General features: G+C 43.3%; 2 protein-coding genes across 4 annotated transcripts in view; one reads left to right on the top strand and one right to left on the bottom strand.

Moving 5' to 3' along the window:
- Positions 1 to 4,329, top strand: part of INTS14 (integrator complex subunit 14) — a 45,516-nt gene extending 41,187 nt beyond the window's left edge. Inside the window, exons 11-12 of one of the 2 annotated variants that reach the window (XM_036271010.1) lie at positions 1,048 to 1,113; positions 3,457 to 4,329. In XM_036271010.1, coding sequence (XP_036126903.1) covers positions 1,048 to 1,113; positions 3,457 to 3,708 — 318 coding nt within the window. In that variant the 3' untranslated portion in view covers positions 3,709 to 4,329. The remainder of the gene's footprint in view (positions 1 to 1,047; positions 1,114 to 3,456) is intronic. The other variant, XM_036271001.1, reaches the window with a different exon arrangement.
- A 655-nt stretch (positions 4,330 to 4,984) lies between these two features.
- Positions 4,985 to 13,153, bottom strand: part of HACD3 (3-hydroxyacyl-CoA dehydratase 3) — a 39,222-nt gene continuing 31,053 nt past the window's right edge. Inside the window, exons 9-12 of one of the 2 annotated variants that reach the window (XM_036281200.1) lie at positions 10,524 to 10,630; positions 9,825 to 9,956; positions 6,539 to 6,627; positions 4,985 to 5,542 (exon numbers count right to left, since the gene is read on the bottom strand). In XM_036281200.1, coding sequence (XP_036137093.1) covers positions 6,551 to 6,627; positions 9,825 to 9,956; positions 10,524 to 10,630 — 316 coding nt within the window. In that variant the 3' untranslated portion in view covers positions 4,985 to 5,542; positions 6,539 to 6,550. Of the gene's footprint in view, positions 5,543 to 6,421; positions 6,628 to 9,824; positions 9,957 to 10,523; positions 10,631 to 13,153 lie in introns of those variants that run through there. The other variant, XM_036281205.1, reaches the window with a different exon arrangement.

The following is a 13,153-nucleotide window of genomic DNA, read 5'->3' as shown; positions in this document are numbered from 1 at the left end:
TTTTCTAATTTTTCTAAAATTATTTTTAAAATTTTATTTTAGACTGGGTGTATTTTTTTTATTATAGTGAAATACACATATAACGTTTACCATTTCAACCATCTTTAAATATACATTTCAGTGGCATTTAGTATAATCACAATGTTATACAACCATCACCACTATCTAGTTCCAGAATGTTTTATCACCCCAAAAGAAAACCCTTTACCTATTAAGCAAGTCACTCTATATTGCCATCTTCCCCCAGCCCTTGGCAACCACTCATCTGCCTTCTGTCTATATGGATTTGCCTGTTTTAGATATTTTATATAAATGGCATCATGGCCTTTTTGGTTTGGCTTCCTTCCACTAAGCACAATGTCAGTGTTCATTCATGTTGTAGCGTATCTCAGTACTTCATTCCTTTTGGTATAACTATGCCACATTTTGTTTATCCATTCATTCAGTTGATGAGCATTTGGATTGTTTCTACCTGTTTGCTATTCTGAGTCATGCTGCTTTGAACATTCACCAAATTAATTTTCTCCTTTTGTTGCTGTACTGTTGTAACTAAGAAATCATGGCCAAATCCAAGATCATGAAGATTTGCCCCTATTTTTCTTAAGAGTTTCAGCTCTTGCATTTAGGTCTCTGGTCCATTTTGATTTATTTTTTTGTATATGATGTGAAGTAAGAGTCCAACTTCATTCTCTTCTGTGTGGCTATCCGGCTGCCCTAGTACCATTTATAGAAGAAACTATTCTTACCCATTGAATGGTCTTAGCACCCTTGTCAAAAAAGTAGGTGGAGAGAGAGAGATGATTACAGGGTGTGTTTTTGTGAGATACGTTCATTTTTGTCACCAAGAGATTTATTGTCAAGCACTTTGAAGGACGGAGATGTTGTACTAATGTTGAACAGAACAGTGACGTTAACTTAGAAGGGATCCTCATTTTGACACTGTAGCTCTGTTTGTATTTTCAGGTCTTTAAACATTAGAGCCACCCTTTTTTATTCTTTCCCCTTCACCACAGAATTCTAATGTTGAATTCTTTTTACCCTTGATAGACAGATGTACAGAAGATTTTAAGAAATGCAAGGAAACTACCTGAAAAAACACAGACATTCTACAAGGTGAGGCTATCAGAATTAGTGGCAGAGGCTGGGCCCTGGGATGTGCCAAAAGTAAATGGTTCACCACAGTTCGTGTGGTAGTGGAGTGAACACGGACAGGGATTAGAAATGTACAGCTCGTGCCTCATTTTTTCATCAGTAAAGTCAATAGAAGTGATAGGTCCAGTTTTGCCCTAAATTCCAAGAATCAGAAATGCTTCAATGACCTGGTTCTGTGCAGAAGGGCTTCTCTGAGTTGGTGCTGCTGGGACTGGCTGAGGGAAGGAGCTGAAAGGATCTTAACCCTCACAGCCCTTAACCCTTCTCACCGTTCCCATGTGGGTATCCAGCCTATGCCCCGGCGGCCATTGTATGTGACTTCCTGGGATGCTGATCACCGAGAACATTCTCACTGTATCAGAAAAGCTGCTTCTAGGAATCACCTAGCTAATCCAGAACCACTGATGGAGGGAATAAGGTTACAAGGGGTGAGGTAGAGTGTGGGGCATGTAAGCCCATTCATTTCTCCCACCCTTCTGGTGTCAGGCTAAAATCAGATGAAGCGGCAGAGAGAGGTATGCTGTGTTGTCAGTTGTACCCTCACTTGCTAATCTTAAAATATGGACACACAGCCAGCCCCAGGCTAGCATTTCCTCCAGAGAACATGCGTGCTTTGTCTGGGTGTTATTTCATTACCTTCATGTCACTAGTGTCTTCAAACGTAACTTTGTAGAGAGTTGGTGAAATCAAGCAAGAGCAGCCTAAATCGGAGTTCAACCAGGGAGCCGAGCAGCCTGCCATGCCCCGACTGAAGCCCAGAATCACACAGGCCCTTGATGACCATTCTTTGGCTGTAGTCCTTCTCCCTGCAGAGCTTTCTACACACAATCATCAGCTGTCTATTCAAGATGACACACTTGTACTTTGGCCTTTTGAACTTTTCTCTTGTTTAACACAAGATAGAGAAGTGGTCAGAAAGCCCGTTTCTCTTTTCTGGTTTATATAATCCCACGTATCAGCTGGAAAGGGCCTCTACCAGGTGACTGCACCAGCCCCTGCAGAGGGCAGAGGCGAGGTTAGCCTTCTCTTTTTTTGTTTTTGTGTGAGGATATTTTTCCATTGATTTTTTAGACAGAGTGGAAAGGAGGGAGGGTGAGAGAGGAACATCGATGTGAGAGAGACACATCAGTTGGTTGCCTCCCACACGACCCTGACCAGGGCCGGGGATCGAACCCGAGACCCTTCAGTCTGTAGGCCCAATGCTCGCTCTAGCCAGTGAGCCAAACTGGTCAGGGCATATCCTTCCCATTTTGTAAATGAGGCCATTGAGACCCAGAGAGGCTACACATCTTGCCCAAACCATGCTGCCAAGTCTTTGATGGGACAGTTTCTCTATTTCCATTCACTACTCCACCTTTTAAGGTTTTTTTTTTATTGATTTTTGGAGAGAGAAACATTGATATAAGAAATATTGACTGGCTGCCTCCTGCACACCCCCCACCGGGGATCAAGCCCGAAACCCAGGCATGTGTCCTGACCAGGTACACAGGTCAACGCCCAACAGAGCCACACCGCCATGGCCCACCCTTCTTCTTGTGTCAGTCTTTGGAGCCGTGAGAAGCCCGAGAGCCCTCTGAGGTTTGGGACAAGCCTTTTTCTATACCTGAGTAACAGGAAAAATAACCCTCCTTAGAGTTCTGAGTAAATGAAATGATGTGTGCAAAGTGCCTCATGACGTTTGCATAAGTGCTACTTAACTGTGGTGATGATGACTTGTACTTCAGTCAGTGTCCTCCTTACCCAGCTTTCTGATCACCTGTAGAGGAACCGCTTCTCAGTCATGTCATCGCACTCTCATTATAGGCATCTCTGTAGAAGCATTTGTTCTTATATAAAAATGCTGTTAAGTTCGGGAGAAGTTATTCTAAGCTGAGCACTTAGAAATTCTGTGTGTGATAACTCCAGACACAGGACTGGCTGGTCAGGTAGAGTCGACAGGGGAGTCAGTCAGGAAGTTGACCGGATGATAGAAGACAAAATGAAAATAGAAATCAATCAAGAAGTGGGGACCACAAATGTAGTTTTGACCAAGAATTTGATAGTTAATCTACCAGCGTGAGCTTACCTATTTCTGCCTAATTATGTACACTATCCACCAAAATCAGTCATCATAGTTGAGGTATGTGTCTGCTTTTCGCAGATAAGTTGGTTGTATTTTGTTAAAAAATATTTCACAAGAATGGACAAATCAACTTACCCAGTTATACCTTTGAATTAAAAAACCTTTTATTGTCGGGGGGAAAAAAAGTATGTGATGAGGAAACTGCATTTTAGGAACATTGGTGTTTTTTCATCTTGTTTCAGGAGCTGAACCGTTTACGAAAGGCTGCCCTGGCCTTTGGTTTCCTGGACCTGCTCAAAGGGGTGGCTGACATGCTGGAAAGGGAGTGCACACTGCTGCCCGACACGGCCCACCCCGATGCAGCCTTCCAGCTGACCCACGCCGCCCAGCAGCTCAAGCTGGCCAGTACTGGCACCTCCGAGTATGCTGGCTATGACCACAACATCACCCCTTTGCAGACAGACTTCTCTGGGAGCAGCACTGAAAGAATGTGAAGCTGACTTTGGGAGCCTTCCTTTTTTCATTTCAAATGAAAATGATTTAGGATAAAAACTTTTCCAGGGTGTTCACCTCTGCAACAACCACCCAAAGACCTCGCTGAGGCTGCCTCCGCAGCACCATTTGCTGCTTTGAATGACTGCACGTCTGAGAAGGGCTCTGAAGGGTTGTTGGCTGCTTAGGCCTGGACCTTAGCTTTCTGGGGCTCAGAGTCTTTCAGCTGAGACACCTGCTGCTCCCACGAAGGGCACATCTCCTGAGAAGCTTGAAGGTCTGATGCGCACAGAGCTCTCCCCGTTCCTCAGGCACCCTCACCTGCAAGCTCCTCTGGCTTTCTGAAAGGCACCCTCTCTTCTCTCAGTCATAAGGACATTTTCAAGCTTCTGCCCTTGCGACAAGCAACCCAGACTCTCTGGGACCAGCTAAATATAAGCTCTACACCACTAAGTTTTGGAACTTTTCTTAGAACTTGGGCAAAAGTTGGTGGTAACCTTTAGGTGCTTTTGATATGTCTTGAGATACAGACTTAAATAGCAACCATAAATGTATACGATTATTCCTGTTTCTTCAAGTTTTTTTTTTTTTTTTAATGAAAAAATAATTGCTTTTCTATAAAATGGTTTTACTGGAAAGCTAATGAGTCTTTGCCTTTTGATCTGTCCTATCTGGATATAATTTCAGCTTCCTATGTGGCACAGATTCATAAATTATAAGGGTTCCTTGAGTTCCTTACTGACTTCCTTTTTCTGACACCGTAAGGCCTCATTGCATAAGCCAGGTTCCATCCAGGTAGATTCCGACAGGTCACTGCAGTCAGCTACCCTTCCAAAGCATCAGCTAGCTTCATGACCTTGAGCAAGTCCTGTAGCTTCTCTAGGTTTTATTTATATCATCAGTGCTTTTCAGATTGCTCTGTGGACTGCCTAAGCGGAACTGCTATATAATATTTTGTTTGAACAAAGGACTTTATCATGAACAATTTGAGAACCATTAGAGTAAATAAATTATCTTTAGCCCGGCCGGTGTGGCTCATGCATCACATCGTGGTTGAGTGATGACCCATGCACCAAGAGGTCACCAGTTCGATTCCCAGTCAGGGCGCATGCCCATGTTGTGGGCCAAACCCCCAGTGGGAGGCATGCAGGAGGCAGCCAATCGATGTTCTCACTCATCGATGTTTCTCTCTCCCTCTCCCTTCCTCTCTATAAAAAATAAAGAAAAAAAAATTTTTAAATAAATGATCTTTAACACAGTTATTAGGATTTTGACTGTAAATGTTTAATAGAAATACACAATCTTCTGCTTTCTCAGACAGCAACAAAAGGGCTTGTAAGAATGTAAGAGTCTGCCACAGATGCAGCACAATCTACTGCAATGGTCTTCCCAATCACACACACACAGGTGAAAGAACATCAGAAGTTAATACAAACAAGTATTGATGGAAATTACAGACATGCAAACTGTCCTTTCAGTGCAATGAACCTGTGAAAACAATCCACCAGCCTATGCTAATCATGTTTTTACATCAAACTAAGTTTCCACCTTGGGCTCAGAAACAACGTAACTCATTTAGTACCCTTTTCCCCAGAACAATGGGAATGGCAAAACAAAAAGCACATCATGCCTTAAATTCTTTTATAGAAGCATTACTTCTAACACATTTTACTTGGAATGTAGTAGAAGAAACTGATGTTTTTGACAATGGCCAAACTTCATAATGCCTAGATTTTCTTTTTCAGTTCCTCTGTTGGTGGGTTTCCTGCCAGGAATTTTGGTTAAAGCACCAGCGGTGGTGGTGGTTCTCCAGCCAGCATTCTGTTTACTGTCCTACTGCAGAGGGCAAACAGCAGAATAAGCAGGTGTTTTTGAGGTCTACTCAAAAACAAAATCCCACCACTTACTCGGATAGGTACACAAGTAAACGGACTTAGCCAGTGCAGGGGAAGGAAGGCTGAGTGCTTTATGTTTGCGCACAGCCTACGACAGTTCTGCAGGTCGTTCAGCCCGGCCTACTCTAGCTTCCAGTTTGCTATGGCTGCATTGCCAGCAGCTGTCTTATGGCCAGTTTGACTCTTCTGACCCCTGTAGCCATTTGGGGTTGGAACTCTTATAATCTAATGTTTCAAATCTCTTTAGTGTCAAAAATAGTTCTGATTTATCTCAGAATGAAGTTAAGTGATCATGGTGTTCCAAGGTTCTGACTGGTTTCTCTCAAATCATTCTGTGCCCACACAGGTAAGCACTATATAGTAACATATCATTAGCAAGGCCAAAAAACTCAGAGGTAATATGTGTTCTCTAGACCCACCTGGACTCAGAAATGTTTTATCAATGGCTGAATCAAACAGATTTCAAAAAATCAATGCCATTCTACTTAACGAGTAACCCCTTGGGTACAGAATATACTAGGTCCTGCCTGGGTCACTTTCACAGCCTCCTATACAGCAAGCCTTGCTTTGTCTCTGCAGTCAATAGCTGAGAAGAACAAATTCCAGCTGTAAGAATGGCCAGTGCCTACCTAGTAGGTTCAGGGCACTGACGCCATCTCTCTGACTTGTGTGAAACAGACTGACTGGACATGGAGTGGGTGGGGCAGGGCTGAGTCGGCTGTCACTAACAATACAAAAGAACAAACCCGTCATCAGATGTCATGCAAGTACTACACTAAGATAATACAGTAAATTCAGGATGTTACTGGGAAAAAGGGAAGATAGACTTACTGAGAATTTAATCATTTAACTTTAGAAAAAGTTTTACATCAGTAGAAGAAGGTAAAACTGTAAGAATTATAGATTAAGCTCAAAAGTCTAAATGGCAAGAAGTCACCTAAATCTCTTTTCAGTGGGTCTTTTTCTTTCTTTGTCCATAGCGCCGCCTGCGCTGTTTATACAAGTGACGGAAATTTATGTATAACCCTGAAAAAAAAAAGAGGCCAGTTAGAAATGAGAATCTTTGTCCTTGTTCATAACCAGAAGCTGCTGGGCAGGGACAGTCTCTAGTTGTGTTTTCACATCCCTCTGTGCTTACTGCTCAGGAAGCACAACTTAGTTGTTAACAAGTTATTAACGATGCACTGGAGACAACTCGATTTCTCCCAGTGGGTTTACAATTTCACTTGTTTCCTTACTGTGAAAATTTTCAAACATACAAAAAAGATTAAATCATTGGCACAGTAAATACCCAGCTAGGTTTAAACTGTAACTCTTCATTACATTTACTTTATCTCAGACCCATTTCCCATCTCATTTTTGATGTTTTATTTTTAAATAAAAGTTACAGACATCAGTATCTCTAAACATTTTCTTAATTGGAATTCACAAGATCCCTTTTTTGTTGTTGTTAATCTTCACCCAAGGATATTTTCCCATTTATTTATTTTTTAGATAGAGAAATACCGATGTGAGAGACACATCAATTGGTTGCCTCTTGCACAACCCCGACTGGTGCCAGGGATTGAACCTGAAACCCAGGTCCATGTCCTTGACCAGGATCGAACCCCACGGCCCTTCAGTCCCCTGACCAATGCTCTGAGCCAAACTGGCCAAGGCTACCCTTCTAACTTTTTTAGTACAATATTTTAAGTGTCTTTCCAATACTTATTCCTCTTTAACACTTTCAGTATGCCCACCTCACAGAGCCTAATTACAATAACAGTAGATTTGTCCAGTAATAGAGGTAAAGAGCTCTTTTAATAAGTGCATTTTCCAAACTGAAGCTTATTCCCTTCAACGGCCAAACATTTTAACATTTTTGGTTAGAAATCTTTCTGAAATGTATTATACCCTTTCTGAAATAGAAAATAAGAAATTGAGCCCTGGCTGGTTTGGCTCAGGGTTAGAGCGTTGGCCTGCAAACCAATGAGTCGCAGGTTTGATTCTGGTCAAGGGCACGCACCTCAGTTGCAGTTAGTCCCCGACCCTGACTGGAGTCGTGCAGGAGGCAACCAGTCAATGTGTCCATCTCATGTCAATGTTTCTCTCTCTCTCCCCCTCCCACTCTATCTGAACAAAAATGGAAAAATATCCTCGGATAAGGATTGAAAAAAAAAGAAAAGAAATTGAATAAATTTAATCTTTGGCAAATGGCCTATACTCATAATGTATATTATTTAACTGTGCTCTGCCATGTGCCGATATCCTGAAGTGTAGGTCTCTTCTCCCCTAATACTGAATGACCAAGGCCACTTTGCTTTCTGGTTTCTTGGGTTTATTTTTTGTGGTCTTCCTCTCACTGTCTGGTGTAGCCAGCCTCTAAAACGGTCCCCAGGGATCCGTACCTACTGCTATTTCATACCCTTGTGTAGTCCCTTCCCATACTTGACTAGGTAGGTCTATGTAACCAACAGAATGTGAGAAAAGTAACAGTATGTCACTTTGAAGATTAAGTTATAAAAGGCAATGTGGCCCTGGCCGGTTTGGCTCAGCGGTTAGAGCATTGGCCTGTGGACCAAAGAGTCACGGGTTCGATTCCAGTCAAGGGCACGTGCCTTGGTTATGGTTTGGTCCCCCACCCTGGTCAGGGTCATGTGGGAAGCAACCAATCAATGTCTCTCTCTCATATCAATGTTTCTCTCTCCCCTCCCACTCTGTCTGAAAAAAAAAAAAGAAAAGAAAAAATAGCCTTAGGTAAGGATTAAAAAAAAAAAAAGCAGTATGGTCATGGTAGAGGTACTAATCATCACTTCAGTGGCAATCATATTACAATATATAGATGTATCAAATCAACATGTTGTCTACTTTAAATATATATAGTATTATATGTCAAACATATTACAATAAAAAATTAAATAAGATTTTTAAAAGCAGTGTGGCTTCTGGCTCTCAGTTCACTTACGCTGGGGGAAGCCATGTCATGAGCAGCCATCTGGACAAGTGTTGTGGCAAGAAACCAAAGCCTCCTGTCCACATCTACGTGAGTGCGCGAGCTCGGGAGAGATCCTCAAGCCCCAGTCAAGTTGCAGAAGCTGTAGCCCCAGCTGAGCTGACAGCTTGACTAGAACCTCATGAGGGACCCTGAGCCAGGGCCACCCAACTAGGCTGCTTCCTGACCCATAGAAACCATGTGAGATAATATCTGTTGTCTTAAGCTGCTAAATTTTGGCGTTTTTTTGTTACATAGGAATAGATAACTAATATACTATCTGCTGTCACACCCTCTGTTGCTAGGAGACCAGCCAGCCATACTTATTTAGGGCCACCTCAAGACTTTTGTGAACTAAAGCAGGGGTAAATACATAAATTATATTAAAATGTATTAGAACTTTATCTAAAGTAAAGAGTCCTTATAGTTAGGAAGGCTTATAAATCTCTCATATTTGCAATAATTTAGGTTTACATATTTTTCCGTTCTTTCAGTTTTTATTTATTTATTTTTATCCTCACCCGAGGACACTTTTCCATTTTTTGTTCAGATAGAGTGGGAGGGAGAGAGAGGAAGAGAGAGAAACATCGACGCGAAAGGGACACATCGAGTGGCTGCCACCCACACGACCAACCAGGGTAGGGGACAAACTGCAACCAAGGTACCTGCCCTTAGCGGGAACCGAACCCAGGTCTCTCTGGACCGCAGGCTGACGCTCTAACTGCTGAGCCAAACCGGCCAGGGCAGTTTTTATGAATTAAGGCAAGAATTTATATTTTATATAAAAGTAAATTAATAAATAAACAAGCAGGTTTTACATGAGGCACAGGGACCTCCTGTTGGTAGGCAGAAGGCTTTATGACATCTCTGAGCTGTTCTTCCTTCCTTCTGCCAGTCGTACTCCCATTCCTGTAAACTCTGGGTAAGGAATGTGCTACTGAAATGGGCAAGAGTACAACGAGCTTCTTATTCTACTGTAAAAGAGCTTCTTACATTGTTTTAAACATGAAATATATTATGGTGAGTTCCCAGTGACCAAGAGCAGCTCAAAGAAGATAACCACTGGGGATATTTGGGAAGAAATACTTCCCGTACATAGCACATTCTCCTAGTGAGTCTGTTCTGCAAAGGAACCTTTCTTTAACTCTATCCTGCCCTTTTGGAAATAAGATTCATCAAGACTTAAACTCTGAAACACTTAACTGTACCCTCTACAGAAGTGAAAGGAAAAAACTACAGAGCCAATACTTACCTAAAAATAATATTATAAGATAAACCTGAAGAAAAAAGGAGAATCTAACTTTGATTTTCACCGGATACGGCAATGTGAAGCTGAATCTGCCTGTTTCGTTGAACACGGGAATGGACTGGATCACGGAGACAGCTGAAAGCACAAAGACCTCGTTAGAAGCAAGTAAAATAGTCACAACTAGTGACAGCGCCTTTTAACCCCTCCAAGTTTCAGTTATGGGTTTGTTGAAAATGCTCCCTCCTCCCCTTGTACAGAGGGCTTATGCCTCTTCTATTCCCCCCTAGTTTCCCTAAAAGACGAGCCTCCGAGCTGACAACAGAAGATGAATGGGGAACAACCATTTGACAATACTGGGCTTCAGTTTCCTAGTCTATGAAATGGAGAGAAAAATCCCTATCTGACTCACCCACTAGTTGTTTGTCAGAGTAAAATAATCAATATTGGCCTGCTTTGGAAAACTAAAACTACCATATAAATAGGAAGCATGCGATACATCACCACCTGGTTCCCAAATGAGCTACTTCCCTAGAACAGTCTGGATATCAGGAGTATTATGGAAGGAAGCCACTAGGAAGAAAATCTTGAAAAGTCCAACTTCCATATATTGACTAAGACTAAGAGAAGGTGGAAGAAAGATCTGCCTATTGGCTTAGCTCTCCCTTGGTGCTAAGCTGTAAAACCTAGAGTTCCTGAAAGTACCTTCTGCCAAACATCCCAGAGGATATAAAGGAATCCACACAGTGTAGCGAAGCCATGTGAGCACTTTCCAATCCATGTCAATGCAGGAAAGCATGTAGAAGGGGTACCTATGAAAATAAGGAATTCAGAAGTTAAAAGCCACTTCAGGTTTAGAATGCAACCTTAGAACATCATTCAAACAGAACTATTTCACAATTAGCCACACGTCTTCTTCAGAACAGAAGTATAATCCTGGGCTAGCTACCCACAAACTCCCATCACGCTCTTCCCCCAGTCTTCAAAGGATGTGAACTCTCTTTAATGACAGACTAAGTGTAGGTCTCAAAGTAACCTTCTTTGAAATAGTTTAGTATGTGGAACGGATGCTCAGAAGCTTTTTGGCTTTATTCCTAGTTCTGGTCGGCATTCCAAGTAGATAAGGATGATAGACACACTGATAGGCAAGTTATCTCTGGATAAATGGATGCTATCAAAATTAAGTAGACGTATACCAAAGACCTTTAACCTAGAATCATACTTATGGAACATGTATGGTCTAATAGGGAGAAGATTACATCTACTTAATTGGATTTTTAAAGTTTTTTATTGACAACTGAGAAGGGAAGCACCAGATAAGAAATCTTACAAAGGTTCATTCCCACCATTCCTTCTGGAAGGCTGGTCCTCACTAGTTCCATCCAACCTGCATTGTTCCTTCAACTCCAGGTTTCTTCAGCCCTTTCATGAATTTTTCTCTTCCCAACAAGACAGCAAGATCCTAAAAAGTAAGATGGGTCTCCTCCTTTCTCTGGATCTCTCCTGCTCCTCAGTGCCCAGGCTGGTGCTACGATCCGATGACGGCTTTAAAAAACTCTGCCTCAAAACTACAGAACAAACATCCTTCAGAACTGCCGCCTGAAATTAAGCTGAGTGAAAGTCCTACAATTATGAAATTAAAGAAGCCACACTGAGACTGGTAGGAGGGACCGAGGCACAGACAGGCTGGTCCCACACCCACATGTAGCCGATAAGAATCAGAAGGGATACCTCAGCTGGGAAGGTCCTCCCTGAGGACTGAGGGGTCCCCATCCCACACCAGGCGCCCTGCTCAGCGTCCACGTGCCAGAAAGAGAAGTCCCCATAACTTCTGGCTGTAAAACCAGTGGAAACTGAGGCTGAGGGAGGCCGAGGCTGAGGGAGGCTGAGGCTGCAGGAGCCCCAGGCAGATCCCCTTAAAGGGCTCGCACACGGACTTACTTAGACCACCTCCCTCTGACCTCCAGCACGGAGGGGAGGCAGCTTGAAAGGCACTAGAGACACATGGGGAAGAACTGAGTTGTTTGGCATCAGGATGAGGACTGGAGAGGCAGCTTTCTCCTGGACAGACATGCTGGCGGAGGGCTTGTTCCCTTGGTGAGCCCTTTTACCCACAGGGCTGGCACACAGCTGCTACATCTGGGACTCCAGCAGCCTAGCTCACACTGTTTGGTCCGCCCTGGTGATTCACTGAGGCCCTGCCCCACCCAATTTTCAGGCCGAACCAAACCTGTTTCCAGTAGCTTTACCATAGGATTGGCCTGTTTTGGCTCCTGTTTCAGATTTTCCTGAATTTTCTCAAACAAGCAGCATCTAGCCACAGCGAGACCCATACCCCTTGCTAAGTGGCCCCAGGCCTGGCACTAGAAGTAGCCAGCTTTGGTTCACAGCTCGGCTTCACCTGGGCACCAAGCCCACGACAAGAAGCAGCCATAGGCACATCGCTTTGTAGCTTATGCCTGGTGGCCCCGATAGAACACAGGCAGTGGCTGCCCTTGCTCCAGAGCCAGCACACCCAGTGGACAACTTCAGACCACATCGAAGCACCACCACCCAACCACCTCCACAAGTGACACACTCAAGAAATGGACTTAGGGGGCACCAGAGCCCTGCTGAAGTAAGTCTTGCTCTGTGTGGTGGCCCCTGCACAGCTGATCCTCCAAGGTAGTCAGAGGTCGGTGGTTAGTGGGCAGAGCCAGCCTTGCAGCTGATCAGCCTGAGTAAAACCCTCCCACTGAAGTACCAACAGCAATCAAGACTCAATTACAACAGAAGGTTGTAAAGTCCACACCAGGGGTGCACCTTGGGGGCCCAGCTGGGAGATCAGGGAGGCTGCGCCACTGGACCCTACAGGACACCTACTACAACGGGCCACCCTAGGAAGCCTAGGAGACATAGCGACTCTACCTAATACATAGAAACAAACACAGGGAGGCAGCCAAAACCAGGAGACAAAGTAACATGTCCCAAATAAAAAAACTCCAGGAAAATAACTAAACAAAATGGAAATAAGCAATCAATCAGATGCAGAATTCAAAACACTGCTTATAAGGATGCTCAATGAACTTAGTGAGGGCCTTAAGAGCATAATAAAGGACCAGTCAGAAATGAAGGAGACACTAACTGAAATAAATAATAATTTATAAGGAATCAATAGTAGAGTAGGTAAAGCCAAGAAGCAAACCATCGATTTGAAATATAAGGAAGCAAAAAACACCCAATCAGAACAGCAAAAAGAAAAAAAAAATCTAAAAAAATGAGGACAGTATAAGGAGCCTGTGGGACAACTTCAAGCATACCAATATTCACATCATGGGAGTGCCAGCACGAGAAGA

The sequence above is a fragment of the Molossus molossus genome, unplaced genomic scaffold (genome assembly GCF_014108415.1).
Source record: "Molossus molossus isolate mMolMol1 unplaced genomic scaffold, mMolMol1.p scaffold_m16_p_1, whole genome shotgun sequence".
NCBI lineage: Eukaryota > Metazoa > Chordata > Mammalia > Chiroptera > Molossidae > Molossus > Molossus molossus.
This window is presented reverse-complemented; position numbering and strand designations above follow the sequence as displayed.